This window comes from Mastigoproctus giganteus, chromosome 12 (assembly GCF_048544385.1).
Source record: "Mastigoproctus giganteus isolate SK-2022 chromosome 12, ASM4854438v1, whole genome shotgun sequence".
NCBI lineage: Eukaryota > Metazoa > Arthropoda > Arachnida > Uropygi > Thelyphonidae > Mastigoproctus > Mastigoproctus giganteus.
In genome coordinates, this window is record NC_143586.1 from 161,518,097 (window position 1) to 161,536,600 (window position 18,504).

Genomic DNA, 18,504 nt, shown 5'->3' on the forward strand with positions numbered 1-18,504 from the left:
GTGCTATGCACTGCTGCTCCTTCTTACCTGGCTATGGAGTCACCAGAATTCTCTTGTGTTGGTTAGAATTAAGTTTCATTCCAAGTAAACTTCATATTTGGTTAATACACACATGCACATAATATTTGGAATTCCCCGAGGTACATTATACATAAATATTTTGATGAGTGGTTTCTTCAGTTTCAAGATTATGTTCAGAACAAGATACAAGTTGTGTATAAAAAACTTTATTTTGTACATATTTAAAAAATTATTTCATATACATGTCACGTTCAGTCAATGTACACTATAGTAATTAAAATTTTATCATTTTGGCATATTCAGCCAAAATATTAAAATTTTAACATAGAATAAATTCCATTTTGTCTCTTTCTTTTCCAAAAGGAAAGAAAGTATTGTACATGTGTATATACACACACAAGTGTATGTATACATATCCACACAATTTGGTTTAATATAACAATATATAAAAATCTAAAAATATACATCAGTTTTTCTGGAATTCTTAATCCACCGTTAAGAATCCAACTTATGATTGTGGGGTTTTGTTTTTATTTAAACAACATAGGTCTTTTGTTTGAAACAAGAATACACCACAGAACACAGTGGCAAAAGGGTTGTGTACCTAGTAAATTTCAATATATGAAAGTCACTTCAGTAGAAAAAGTGAATCAGATCTTAAATTTGAACTCTGGTACAACATTTCACATAAAAATAAAGATTCTTTGGCCCAAGTTATTCTTCGGTATATTAACACATCAAATCACATTGTTGTTGTTAATTCTGTTTCAGTGTTAGAACCATGCTGCAAAATTCTTTCTTCACGGTCAAGATTTTCTAAATCCCTTCTACTGAGACGTGCAACAATGGCAGCACCAATAGCATCTCCAAGTACGTTAACTGCTGTACGGAATCGATCCCTGAAAATTCAAACCAATTTGCTATACATAATTTACAGGTGTAAACTATTATCTGAAAACAAATGAAATATAATAATTTCAACAGTTCATTTGTGTTTTACAATAAATTATACAACAATATCAGCTTTTTTCATTAACTTAAATTACAACTTGCTCCTAAAGAAAGTTTTAACCATTCTTTTTCAAAAAAATTTTTCATATCTCAACCTTCCTTATTTTAATAATGGAAGCCAAAACACCTGTTCAATAGTTTCATTACTGTGAGTCACCAAATATATACAAATGTATATTGGTAAATTACAATAATAAAACTATGTACACACACACGGGGTGTCAGAATTATGTATATGCACTTTAACAATTGATAATTTGCACATCAAATAAATTTAAATACTTGTTTTTATTTAACAACTGAACTAAGTGTCTGGTAGTTCAAAGTAAAAAAACATTTAATATGATCAAAATGAGCCCCTCTGGCACACATGCATAAACATTTTCTCCTCCTGCATACAACAGTTCACAAATCAGGTCAAGTTTCTTACTTTACAGTTATCCCCATGAAAAAAGACTAAGGCAGCGAGATTCAGAAACCTTAGAGTGTATTCAAAAGATATAAGCTCTATAATATATATACTGATATAGGCACACAGATGTCTAAAGAGAGAGACAAGACATGCAAATACAAAAGGCATGTATAAACAGACACACAAATATATGTACACAAACCATGGATAAATAGACATGTATACACAAACTCATGTATATGCATATCTATATATGTATGTACATATCCATTCACACATATCCACGCACACGTGGATATGTGATTAAATATTTATCTAAATGTGTGTGGATGTACACAAATATAAGCAAATGTATATTCACACGTGTATATCATCAAAAAAGCTTCCCCCCCATGTCGTTTTTTTAATACTTGAACATATGTATACACATGCATGTGTACATAGATATATGCACACGTATATGTGAATTTGCATGCAAATATAAACTAGACTTATTATACACACCAATATATATATTCCATACATATATTAGTGTGTGCATGTATGTATATATTTGTGCATGAATACACGCACATCTGTGTACACACTAATGCAGTGGTTTTCAACAACGGCACCCCTACTCAATTTTCTGCCTCTTAGATCCGATTCCCTGTATATATCCGTATATATATATATATATATATATATATATATATATATATATATATATATATATAGTATTAAAAAAAGATATGTTACACAATATTTATTACAATAATATAATTATAAAAATTACATTTCATACTACAAATTATATATATACAGTATATAATTTTATTCTTTATATAGAGGTACTAAGTATAATTTCAATTATAGATCACCATAATATTAAAAAGATACTGTACACCTTTTTATAATGAAATAAATATAAAAATTAAAAAATAAGTTTAAGTAACTTAAAGCCAAATTATGTGGCACCCCTGGAATGTTGATGCAGCACCCCAGTTGAAAACCATTGCACTAATGTATACGTACATGTGTGCATACACACAAATGCATATGCTTGCACATACATAACTATGTGTGCATATATGTATGCACACAAAAATACATCTGGATGTCTGTACACACAAGTGTTTGTGTACATATAATGTACACACGAGGATATAGTCCTAAACGCAAACACGTTCGTGTGGCCTACATATTTAGGTGTAAACCCGGTTGTGTGAACATCACACTATTATTATTATCATGAGCTAAATGGTGCAAGGAAACCGGAGGCTTTTCTGCATCATATAGCCAAATAAAAAAAATTTGAATTAGTCAGAGAGAGAAGTAAAAGGGAATCACCAAGAAAGAGAACAATGACATCCAGCTCAGGAACCTGGGTGTGCCAAGACCATACCCACCAGATATGAGCTGGTTACACACTCTCACAAGTGTCCATGTGTGTAACATACACACATGGGTGTGTGCAAATATATGGGTATGGGCAAACACACACCAGGGTTATATAAAATACACTATTATATACATACACACATACATGAATGTGCACATACAAATATAAAATAGATGTGTTTATACACACCAATATATTCATGTGTTCACACACCACGAAGAATCCGGTGTTGTACCCAATGTATGCACATAAAAATACATCTGGACATATCTGTACAGATACATATACAAACATTCATATACATAAATGTATACCATTAAATTATGTTTAATACATTTATGTTTTATATTAAAATATATTTAATTGTATACATAAATGTATACCATTAAATATATAAATAAATACATAAATTTATTTATTTATATATTTATGTATATATAAATGTATTTATATATACATAAATGGTATACATACACCAGAGACATACACACTAATGTATAGTGTATATAAACACTAAGCACATAAACAGACATATATATACATAGATAAATGTACACATACTTTTATGTGTACATTTATAAACATGTAAACACATGTATATATACATATGCAAACATACTCATACTAATGAGTATATATACAGATACATATCTATACATACACAGGTATATGTATACACAAACGTACAGATTTATACAGAAAGAAATGTAAACATGTATAAACATACTCTTGTGTATATATATACACACATATAAACATGTACATACCCATAATGTGTGTGTGTATATATATACACATACATACACTGGAAGCATTCCATATATATATATATATGGAATGCTTCCAGTCAATTCTCTCCCATATGTGAGAAATAAAATAAGGTGAAAAAAAATTGCACTTTTTTCATCTTATACACACAGATGTATACACACACAGGTGTATACATACAGATTTATAAACATACACACAAATATACATAGACATGTAAATGCACACAAAGTATACACACAAACAATGTATATGTACACAAAAACAGATGTATGTATATGTATGCAAACACAGTTGTACACAAACATACGTGTTTATGTGTGTACACTTGTGTGTATACACAAGTGTGTGTATGTTTGCGTGTCTACACACGTATGTTTTCACAGTTGTGTGGTGCCTCCGTAGCCAGGCTGGTAGGAGCGGCAGTGTGTAGCACACACTTGATTAGACCGGGGTTCAAGCCAGTAACCACCAAATACGGGGGATGCGGAAAAGTCAGGAAATGACCACCGCATATCCTCGGAACAATATGGCCTTAGTTGCTAATGCTCCTAAAAACCAAATAGCAGCACAGCTGTGTATACGCATATAAAAACGTGTGTACACAAACATACACACGTGTACACAAAAACATACATGTGTGTGTGTGTGTACACCTGTGTGTGTTCACAGTTCTGCACACAGATGTGTATGTTTGCACATGCAGAAATATACAGATGTGTGTACACAGATGTATACACAGATGTATCCACACATGCAGGTGTACACATACGTTTTTGTTTCTATGTACACCTGTGTTTGTGTGTACATATCTGTATATATATGTTTGTGTGTATATAAATGTATGTATACATCTGTGCGTGTATATATACATACACAGATGTATGCATCTGTATATATGTTTGTGTGTATAAAATGTATGTATACATCTGTGCGTGTATAGATACATACACAGATGTATGCATCTGTATATGTTTGTGTGTATAAAAGGTACACACGTTTGTATGTGTATACACAGTTCTGTACAAACGTGTACATTTTCAGTTGTGCACATACATATACACACAAACATATACACACATTGTGTGTACACAAACATGTAAACAGTCAGATGTGTACACATGCACAAACAAATACATGTGTACATACAAACAGAGGCATACACACACAAACAGATGTATACACATGTGTATGTTGTAGACATACACAAGTGTGTACACAAAATACATGCTCGTATACACACCAACGCAGATATATATACACGAACACAGATGTGTACTCACTAGTATACAGACACCTGTGTATACACAGTGTACACCACAAACATGAATATACACAAACATACCCACAGATGCACACATACACATGTGTATACATGTTCGTGATTACACATTTGCGTATACAGTTGTGTACAAAAGTGAGTACCTCTGCATGTATGTTTGTGTGTATAAATCTGCGTTTGTGTGGATTACATCTGTGTACGTGTACAAATCTGCGTGTACACACGTGTTTCTGTGCAAGTGCATATACGCACGGATGTGTACACACACGCATATACACGTGTACACACAAAAACAATACAGATTGAAAACATACACATGTGAAAACACAAACACATGTAAACACACAAGTATACACAAAAACGTGCACACACATACACATGTGTACACAAACAGATGTGTACTCACCAGTACACACAAACACCTGTGTACACCACACAAACATGAATATACACATGTACACAAACACCCACAGATGCACATTTTTGTGAGTACACATTTCTGTATATGGGTGTGTACAAAAGTGAGTACCTCTGTGTGTATGTTTGTGTGTATAAATCTGCGTTTTTGTGCATTTACATCTGTGTACATGTGTTTCTGTGCAAGTGTATATAAACAAACATGTACGCATGGATGTGTACACACAAAAAGAGATGTGTGAACACAAACACATGTAAACAAAACCACACAAACAGCTGTGTATACAAAACCACAGACGTGTACACAAAACCACACAGATGTGTACACAGATACATACACAAGTCTACACATTGATGTGCGTACACACACATATATACACATGTGATGTGTACACAGACATCTAAAAATACAGACGTCTCTACACAGAGATGTACACAATCATACACACAAAAGTTTACACACACATACACAGAAGTCTACACGAACGTGTACATACACACATCTAAACACACAAAGATACAGACTACACACATAACCATCTATAACATGTACACACACACGAACAGACAGTCATGTGTACACCAAACACATGTGTACACTCGAACATACATGTATACACACATTGATGTGTACACAAAAATACAGATGTATACACACAACCATACTTAGATGTGTACACACACAAACATACAGATGTATACACGTATGAAAACAGATATACACAAGTATACAAACACATATACACAGATGTGTACACTCACGAAAATACACATACGCACATGTATAAACACATGTGATGCGTACACTCACGAAAATACACGTATACGCACATGTGTACACATCCATGTCCACACACAAACATGTACACAGTTGTGTACACGCACAGTTGTGCACACACAAACACATGAATATACACACAAACAGATGTGTATGTATATACAACAGTTGTGTATACATGTGTGTATGTTTTCACACTGTAAATACAGATGTGTACACAAATATATGTATGCAGTTGTGCACACACAAACAGATATGTACACATCTATACACAAACATGTATCCACACATGCATGCACATGTGTTTCTGTGTACACACATGTGTATAACAAACAAACATACACCCACCCACGCACCTATCTATACACACACGTGTATGCGTGTGTACACATCTGTGTTTACTCCTGAGTGTATGCTTGTGTGGATAAACATCTGTGTGTATGTGTACACATCTGTTTGTGTGTGAAAACACACGTATACACTGTGTGTGCACAACTTTGTGAAAACACACACATGTATACAACTGTATGTGTACATTGTTTTTAAATCTGTATATATACATGTGTGTACATATACATCAGGGTATGCATGTGTGTATATTCATCTGTATATGTGAAGGTATAAATCTGTTTGTATACATTGTGTGTGTACACTTTGTGTGCATGTGTACACACACAAATGTGTATGTGTACACATGAGTCTGCATAAATGTCTGTATGTTCGTGTGTACACACGTACATACAGACGTATACAAGTTCGTGTGTACACACGAACATACAGACGTATACAAACACAATGTACACACAAAATGTATATGTATACACATACATCTCTGTATAAATCTGTTGTACACAAAATCATACATGCACGTGTACACAGATGTACACGCACACCCCAACACACGCAGATGTGTATGCACACATATCTACACACAAACACATACATGCAGAGGTATACACACACAAATGTGTACACAACAGTATACACACAGATGTTCACACACCAACATACCCAGATTCATACATACGTGTATACATGTTTCTGTCTTCACATCTGGATATACATGCGTAAAAGTGTGCGTACACCTGTGTGTACCTCTGCATGTATTTGTGTGCATAAACATGTGTACACATGCTTTTATGTTTTTGTGTATACATCTGTCTGTGTACACTTGTGTTTCTGCGCATGTATATATCTGTGTGTGTACATCTCTGCGTGGATACATCTGTATTTGTGTATGTTTGTTGGGTATACATCTGTGTGTATTTTTTCTGTGCATACATCTGTGTTTGTGTCTGGATACTTGTCTGTGTGGATAAATCTGTGTGTATGTTTGTGTGTTTTACACACACGTGTATGCGTCTGTGTGGATAAATCTGTGTGTATGTTTGTGTGTTTTACACATCTGGGTGTATACCTGTGTGTGGGCGCAAACATACGTGTATACACAACTGTGTATGTTTGTGCATGCACAACTGGGTGTACAAATATACACACATGTGTACTCACCAGTATACAAACAAACATACACTTGTTTAAACACAGATGTGTATAAACAAATGTTAGCACAGACGTGTTCACACACATGTATAAACAGATACACACACATGTACACACAAACATACCCACAGATGAACACATACACGCATGTGTATACATGTTTTTGTGTACACTTTTGCATATACGAGGGTACAAAAGTGAGTACATCTGTGTGTATGTTTTTGTGAATAAATCTACATTTGTGAGCATTTACATCTGTGTACGTGCACAAATCTGTGTACATATGTGTATATTGGTGCGTACAAGTCTGTGTGTACACATGTTTCTGTGCAAGTGTACATACAAACCACGTACGCACGATTGTGTACACAAACATGTGCACATCACACAAATGTTAGCACATGTGTTCACACACGTGTATAAACAAATTATACAATCCGATGTGTACCCACACAAACATACACATATACACACAGACGTCTATACATAAACATGTACACACAGCAACAGAGCCACACACATACACGCAGAAACAGACGTGTGTGTACACCACACACAGATGTGCACACAGACATATGTACACCAAACACACACACGTGTGTACAGCACACAGATGTGCACACACAAACATACATACTGATGTGTGTATGTATGTGGTGTATGTACACAACACATACAGATGTATCCAAATATCCAAGTATGTATGCATAACTGTGTGAAAAACACGTGTATGTACACAACACATACAGATGTATCCACACACAAACATGTATCCACACATGCATATGTTTCTGTACACACAGCTGAGTGTGTAGACACAGATGTGTAGAACAAACACACCCACCTATCTATACACACAGACATATGTACACCAAACACACACACGTGTGTACAGCACACAGATGTGCACACACAAACATACATACTGATGTGTGTATGTATGTGGTGTATGTACACAACACATACAGATGTATCCAAATATCCAAGTATGTATGCATAACTGTGTGAAAAACACGTGTATGTACACAACACATACAGATGTATCCACACACAAACATGTATCCACACATGCATATGTTTCTGTACACACAGCTGAGTGTGTAGACACAGATGTGTAGAACAAACACACCCACCTATCTATACACACATATGTATGTACATGTGTATGTGTGTACACATACACACAGATGTATGCACAACCATACACATGCAGATATATACAGAAACAAGTATACACACAAACACGTATACACAGTGTATACTCACGAAGATAAATGTATACACACAAACATACATGTATAAACACATTGATGTGTACACACAAACAAACAGATACAAACAGTTGTGTACACACAAACAGATGTACACAAAGAGACAAAGATGTATCCAAATATCCAAGATATGCTTGTGTGGATACATCTGTGTATGTATAACTGTGTGAAAAACACGTGTATACACACATGTTCACACACCAGCATACCCATATTCATACATACGTGTATACATGTTCCTGTGTTCACATGTATACACACAATATGCACACAGTTGTGTACACCACACTGACACATGAATATACACACAAACCGATGCATACATAAGTGTATGTATACACAGCTGTTGTGTATACACATATGTGTACACACACAACTGTTGTGTATACACATATGTGTATGTATTCCCACCATTGTAAACACAGATATCTACACAAACATATGTACACAGTTTATGTTTGTACACAGTTGTGCACACACAGATGTATCCACATGTGTTTCTGTATACACAGTTGAGTGTGTACACACAGACCCACCTATCTATACACACACGTGTATGCGTGTGTACACATACATGTTTACTCCTGAGTGTATGCTTGTGTGGATACATCTGTGTATGTATAACTGTGTGAAAAACACGTGTATACACACATGTTCACACACCAGCATACCCATATTCATACATACGTGTATACATGTTCCTGTGTTCACATCTGGATACAAAAGTGTGCGTACACCTGTATGTACCTCTGCATGTATTTTTGTGTGTAAACATGTGTACATGTGCTTGTATGTTTCTGTGTACACATCTGGTTATGTTTGTGTACATTTGTGTGTAAACTTTTGTGTTTGTGTACATATGTATGTTTGTTGGGTATACATCTGTATGTATACATCGGTGTATTTTTTCAGTGTATACTTGTGTATTTTTTTATGTGTATACCTGTTTTTGTGTATACATCTGTGTTTGTGATGGGATACATGTCTGTGGATAAATCTGTGTGGATAAATTTGTGTACACAAACAGGTGTGCGTATATTTGTGTTGTACACATCTGGGTGTATACAGACATGTGTACATCTGTCTATGGTTGTGTGTATGTTTATGTGCATGCAAAACTGGGTGTACAAACCTACACAACTGTGTGTACAAACATACGTGTACACGTGTTTGTTTGTGAATGTGAACACATCTGAGTGTGTACACATATTCATATGTATGTATACATAAATTTATGTACAGTTGATTTATACACAAACAGTTGAATACACAGTTGATTTATATACACACACAAACATACACGCACACGTGTACACACAAACAGATGTACACACGCATATATGTGTACACACAAACTGGTATACACACATGTGGGTGTGTGTACATCTGTGTGCACCGACTGCCAGGCAGGCACTTTGCCAACCTGGCTAGCCAAGTTGGCTAAGTGCCTGCCTGGCACCCCAAAGGTCGCGTGTTCGATTCCCGCCTCGGGCTTGGATCAAAGTACTGCAAAAACCTTGGGAAGTGCATTATAGCCATAGAAGCCGATGCGCCAACAACTACCAAAAAAAAACAAACGTCTATGTGTACACCTGCGTGTATGCATCTGTATGTGCGTATACACAACTGTTAAAACACACACGCAAACAGTTGGGTGTACACAAAGGTGAACACATGTATACACAGATATGTACACACCCAAACATGTTTACACACATGTATAAATGTTTGTGTACATTTTGCACACATGTATTTGTGTACATGTTTATGTGTATAATATTTGTGTACATACACATTTGTATGTGTGCTACGCACTGCCGCACAACATATATACAGATGTATATACCCACACAGTTCTGTACAAACTGTGTGTATGTTTTCACAGTTGTGCACATACATATTTATACACACAAACAAATGTATACATACAGCTTTATAAACATACACACAGGTGTATATATATGCATACATACGTGTACACAAACACAGATGCGTACAAACATGTGTAAACAAACACACGAGTACACAAACACATACAAATGCATACACGTGTATATATGTTTGTGTGTGTGACCACATCTGTGTATAGATGTAGATATGTATACATCTTCTGTAGACATGTATAAATGTCTACAGAAGTGTATACATTTGCGTGTGTGTACGTTTTCACAGTTGTATGGTGCCTCCGTAGCCAGGTGGGCAGGAGCGACAGTGCGTAGCTCAAGCTTCTTGATTAGACCGGGGTTCGCGCCCATGACCACCAAATACAGAGGATGCAGAAAGGTCAGGGAATGACCACTGCATATCCTCGGAGCAATATGGCCTTAGTTACTAATGCTCCTAAAAACCAAATAACATCACAGTTGTGTATGTGTACACACACATGTGTATACACAAAGATTATACACATATAAACATGTACACAAACATTTATACACATTATTATTATTACATATTATTAATATCCATATGATATGATGCAAGGAAGCCTGAGGCTTATGCTGCACCAGGGCAAAAAAAAGTTCCCGAGTAACCCTGTGTGTGTGAGAGAGAGAGTGTGTAAAAAGTAGAAGGGAATCACCAAGAAAGAGAAGAATGATGATATCCACCCTGGGTGTACCAAGCCCATACTCACCCGATGTGAGCCCCCGGAATTGTGTGTGTACACAACTATGTTTGCTTGTGTGTACATAGTTCTGTACACGTATGTTTTCACAGTCGTGCACACAGATGTATATTCGTGTATCCACACATGCGGATGCATACACGCAGGTGTACACAGATGTACGCACACGTGTGTATATGTACACCTGTTTGTGTGTGTAAACAGGCGTGTATATGTAAATTATGTATTCAACTGTGTTTGTGTATAAATATGTATACATCTCGGCGTGTGTATGTATATATACATTGTGTACACGTATGTGTGTGTACACACTCAGATGTGTACACGTACACAAACAAATGTGTAAACACAAACATAGACATGACAAACACAGATGTATACACAAATTGTGTATGTCTGTTCTACACATACAGTGTGTACACACAAAAAATACATGCACGTGTACACACAAACAGGTACTCACCAGTATACACACAAACACTTGTTTAAACACATGTGTACACCACACAAACATGAATATTCACAAACAGGTGGGTATACACACACAAACATACCCACAGATGCACACATATGTATAGATGTGTGTACACTTGCATATACGGGTGGGTACAAAAGGGTGAGTACCTCTGAGTGTATGTTTGTGTGAATAAATTACGTTTGTGAGGGTTTACATGTGTATGTGCACAAATCTGTGTACACATGTGTTCCTATGCAAATGTATATACAAAAACACGTATGCACAGACGTGTACACATACGAACATACACACAAACATGTATAAACAAACAATTATACACAGAGATGTGTACACACAAACAGAAGTCTAAACACAAACACAGATGTACGTGTACACACAAACATGTACACTTACAGATGTACACACACACACAAACAGACTTACAGAGATGTACATCAAACACAGATGTACACACACACATAAGTATACACACATTGATGTATTTATACACCTGTACGCACACAAACAGATGTTCCTCAGTTGTGTTCACACGCGTGTACACACAAAAACAGATGTACACACAACCATACATAGATGTATACACAGATATATACACAAAATATGCACACTCAATTGTGTATACATATGCATGTACACAGAGTTGTGTATACATGTTTACACAGTTGTGTATGTTTTCACACCGTTGTGCACACACAGAAGTGTACACATACAGACTGGTATACACACAGAAACATACACAGATGTACCCACACATGCATGTTTCTGTTACACACATGTGTAGAACAAACATTCAACCCCATCTATCTATACACACGTGTATGCGTGTGTACACATGTTTATTTACACTTCTGTGTGTGCATACACCTGTGTACGTTTGTGTGGATACATGTTTGTGTTTGAATACATGTGTATGTTTCTGTGTGTACACATCTGTGTGTGTGTGCACAAACACATGTATACACATATATACAGAACTGTGTGTGTACACATCTATGTACACGTGTGTACAGATCTGTTTCTATGTATATGTTGTTTATAAATCTGTAAACGTTTGTGTGCATATACATCAGTGTGTGTATTATGTTTGTGTGCATATTCATCTGTATATGTATGCATTGTGTTTGTGTGTACAAACATGTATGTATACATTATGTTTGTGGTGTACACTTTTGTGTGCATGTGTATACTCATGTGTATACACACAGTATGTGTACACATACAGTGCGTATACACGAACATACAGACATGAACACAGATGTACACACAAATATGAATAAACAAAATGTATACACAAACAGATTTATACACAGATGTACACACAAACATACATGCATGTGTATACACAGATGTACACGTGCATGTATGTTTGTACCCACAGATGCATACACACGTGTGCATGTGTACACATCCAGATATACGTGCGTAAACATCTGTGTATATGTGCATGTATGTTTGTGTGTACACATCTGTGTACATCAGGTTATTTGTCTGTGTGTACACTTTCGTGTTTCTGCACGCGTATACATTTGTGTGTGTACATCTGTATGTTTGTTGGGTATACATCTATATGTATACATTGTGTTTATTTTTTTCAGTGCATAAACTGTTTTTTTCTGGATACATGTCTGTGTGGATAAATCTGTTTTTTGTACAGATTTGGTTGTATACATTTGTGTACAGACAGGTGTACATCTGTATGTACACCTGTGTGTATGCATCTGCATGTGTGTGTGCAAACATACACGTGTATACACAACTGTATGTTTGTGTGCATGCACCTGCTATTGTTATTTGGTTTTTAGGAGCATTAACAACTAAGGCCATATTGCTCCGGGGATATGCAGTGGTCATTCCCTGACCTTTCCGCATCCTTCGTATTTGGTGGACCATAGGCTCGAATCCCAGTCTAATGCGTGCACCTGCATGTGTGTTCAAACATACATTTATACACAACTGTGTGCTAATATAAACACATGTATATACACAACTGTGTACAACCTGTGTGTGTGTCTGTGTGCAAACATACACGTGTGTACACCACACACACACACACACACACACACACACACAAGTGTACACACACACATACATTGATGTGTACACACGTCTACACACAGACATCTACACAAACATATGCAGAAGTCTACACACAAATAGATGTCTACACACGTGCACAACTGTGTGAAAACACATGTATACACAACTATGTGTACACGTTTACAAAACTGTGTACCTCTATGTTTATGTACACGTGTGTTTGTGGACACATCTGTGTGTATACATCTGTTTGTATGTGTACGTTGTTTATAAGTCTATATATACACATCTCTGTATGTGTGTATATATACATTGTTTGCATGTGTACAGTTTGTGTGCATGTGTATACACAAACACACACAAATGCACTTGTACACACACAAACAGCTGTGTACCCATGAACATGCATACACAAACATACACACAAACACAGATGTATACACATACATTGTGTATAAATCTGTGATACACACAGTTGTCACACACAAACATGCACACAGATGCATACACACAGTTGTGTACACAAACATATGCATGTTTGTCTGTGTACACATCTGGATATACGTGCATAGAAAAGTGTGTACATCTGCATGTGTAAACATCTGTGTGTACACATGCATGTATGTGTATACAGAAACACATGTACAGTCGTGTATATGTTATCACACAGTCGTGCACACATGCACACAGTTAAAAAAATACACAAACACAGATGTATACCCAACAAACACAGATGTATACACACAAACATACATGCCCAGACAGACACATGCACACGAACATACACAAGCAAACATACACACGGATGTATGCACACAGATGTGTGTGTGTATATATACACACACACACACATATATGCACAAGTGTAAACAAGCAAACATACACAAAAAATATACACAGATGTATATGCACAGATATACACACAAAAATACAAATGCACATGTGTATATATACACACTCTTGTGTAACACACAAGTACATACAAAGAAATGTATACATACATTTATGAACAGGTATATACATATGCTCATACTAATGTGTATTTATATATAAAAGTAGACATGGGTATATGTATATAGACATGCATAAATAGGTATACATTCACACACAGACTTGTGTGTGCACACACAGACTTGTGTGTGCACACACAGACTTGTGTGTGCACACACAGACTTGTGTGTGCACACACAGACTTGTGTGTGCACACACAGACTTGTGTGTGCACACACAGACTTGTGTGTGCACACACAGACTTGTGTGTGCACACACAGACTTGTGTGTGCACACACAGACTTGTGTGTGCACACACAGACTTGTGTGTGCACACACAGACTTGTGTGTGCACACAAAACAATTTGTGTGCACACACAGACTTGTGTGTGCACACAAAACAATTTGTGTGCACACAGACTTGTGTGTGCACACAAAACAATTTGTGTGCACACAGACTTGTGTGTGCACACAGACTTGTGTGTACACACAGAGACTTGTGTGTACACACACACAAAACAATGTGTACACACACAGTTTTGTGTGTGTACACACACCCACAACTGTACACACATGGATAAACACAGGCATATATTACACAAATTTATGCACACATACATGTATATACAAAGAAATGTACACATATGTATACATACAAACATACAGAGATGTAGTTGCATGCACACACATGTATACATATGGATTATAAAAAAAAAAAGTAAAGTGCAGCCATTATCAACCCACTGCAGGGTGGAAGCTTCCTCAACAATTCATGCTGAGGGAAATGGACCATAATCTGCCACGCTGGTCCAGTGCGGGTTGGCAGATCGACCGTATTCAGCAGTCAGGGGCTTGAACCCCGGTCTACTCAAAGAGCGTGTGCTACTGCACTCCCGCTCCTGCCCACTCGGACACATGTATAGATGTACACACACAGTTTGTGTGTGTGCACACAAATGTACACACACGGATAAACACAGGCATATATTACACAAATTTATGCACACAAACATACATGTATATACAAAGAAATGTACACATATGTATAGATACAAATGTATACAGACTTGTATAAACACGTATACATACAAACATATACTGTATAGGTCATACTAATGTGCGTGCGTGTGTGTATATATATACACACACACACACACACACACACACCAACCACATACACAAACACAGATATATACCCACAACTGTACACACATGTATAAACACAGGCATATATAAACACAAGAAATTGAAGACATTTGTCAAATTTACTATACTAAATTATAACATAACACACAGTTAGTCTAAAATATTTAGACTAGCTGTGTGTTATCTTATGTTATTTGGTTTTTAGGAGCATTAGCAACTAAGGCCATATTGCTCTGGGAATATGCAGTGGTCATTCCCTGACCTTTCTGCATCCTCCGTATTTGGTGGTGACGGGCTTGAACCCCCGTCTAATCACGAAGTGTGTGCTACACACTGCTGCTCCTTCCCACCTGGCTACAGAGGCACCTTAACTGTGTGTATACACACAGACAACTGTATATATACAGGGACACAAGTGTACACACATAGAGGGACAAGTGTATACACTTGCACACAGAGATATGTATGTATACACAGACAAGTGTGTATATACGCACACACATATATAGATGAAGATAGACAAAGAGCCAAGTGTATACAAACATGTATATATGAGCAGAGACAAGTGTATTAGGCACAGACATATATACAGAAGCAAGTGTATACACACAGCACAATTATGTATACATGTATATGATGATCTGATTGAGGTGTGTAACACCTTGAATGGCTTGAGCAGGCTCAATGCAGATGTGTGTATATACACACATAACGTGTATGTAAGTGTACACATGTCATATATAAAAACACCTGCATATATTCACACAGATGTATGGACTGATATATATATATACACACACACACAAAAATATGTATCACGGATATACAAACAATTTTGCATTACAAATTGTGTATATATATATATCCACAGACAAACATGCACAGATTCATAAACAAAGACATGTATACACATACTCAGATGTATACACACACAATTGTGTGTATATGTGTACATGTTTAACAGATGTATATACATCTAAGTATAAGTGTATATACATGTTTCTGTTTGCGTATACAGATCTGTGGCTATGTGTTTATACCTCTGCAAATTAATATACAGCAATATATGTCTCCTTATACACATGTATAAGGAGACAATATTGCTGTATATTAATTTTAATATTCATTTGTAGTGAATTTATTATTATTTTTTTAATAATATATTTATTTTCTAAGAATGTTAGATGATTTAATTAACCTTTTAAACTTCTAAGTTTTAGGTCTGCCCTCATAAGCTGATTCTATTTCTTGAATTTCATTAAAATTATTTATTGAAACTTTATGAATAAAACTTTCATTGTTTTCTTCACATTTTTCAGGAATATAAGTTTGATAATTCTCAAATCGTATAAACTTTTACTGTTTTTTTTTAGGAAATAATTTATCAGCATCATGTATGCCAAATGGTCTAGCAAATGTGTTTCTCTTTTATCACTGTTTTCCTCATTCATTAATTATAAATTGAATTGTAAAGCTTCTGTTTCTGTCCTTTAAGATGCTAATAACACTCAACTGACTCATTTGCAGTTTTCATAAACACTGTTTTGTTAACTTCTGTGGAGAAGAACATTCAAATGCATTCATGACAGGTTCAACATTTCTTGATTTCCTATTCCTCTTGCTGCTTGTCTTATTACTGAAATTTAAGTAGTACTGGAAATTTTCAAAGTTTTATAAAATATAATATAAAATTTTCAAATTTCCAGTACTATTTAAGAATCGCCTCTCTCAATTTTTTTTTTTTTTTGGCTAGTGCAGCAAAAGCCTCAGGCTTTTTTGAACCATATAGCTAATAATAATATATGTACAAACATGCACATATATGCAAACACATGTTGTATACACACATGTGCAGGTACAAACACACGCCCATGTACATACAACTGCACAAACAGGCATGCACACACAAACACACCTTTATGTGCATTTCATGTGCACAAACTGCCCATAGTAGATACAAATATATTTTTTCAGAGGCTACATCTAATAAGAGTGCTTTGGATTTAAATTGCAGATTAGCCCTTTGCCAATGTCATTTGTTTAAGAGATAATAGTAATATAGGTTAACCTATAGATTGCACATAATCTAATGTGATAATAACCCAAGCTTTAATTGATAACTTTCAGCAGAAGGATCAGAGAGCAACCAAGGGAGAAACTGAATACAGTTCTGCAGTTTTCATATTATTTCGATTCCTGAGTTATAATTATTTTGAATATAATATAAACAATCAGACTTTCAAGGGGAAGGGACAGCCTTTTGATCATTCCAACCTATTTAAAAGATATGCAGTGTGAAATATAAAAAAAATGCAAACAATGAAATGATTATCTGAATCAGGATCTGAATAATCGATAATTTGAATGCTAAGGTTCTTGTCGGAAG

The 18,504-nt window shown here is 35.7% G+C and overlaps 1 protein-coding gene across 3 annotated transcripts in view; it reads right to left on the minus strand.

Annotated features, from left to right (window-relative positions):
* Positions 1–549: 549 nt before the first annotated feature.
* Eaat1 (Excitatory amino acid transporter 1) overlaps positions 550–18,504 on the minus strand; it is a 155,334-nt gene continuing 137,379 nt past the window's right edge. For all 3 annotated transcript variants that reach the window (XM_090386727.1, XM_090386728.1, XM_090386729.1), the window contains exon 9: positions 550–920. In XM_090386727.1, coding sequence (XP_090242853.1) covers positions 764–920 — 157 coding nt within the window. In that variant the 3' untranslated portion in view covers positions 550–763. The remainder of the gene's footprint in view (positions 921–18,504) is intronic.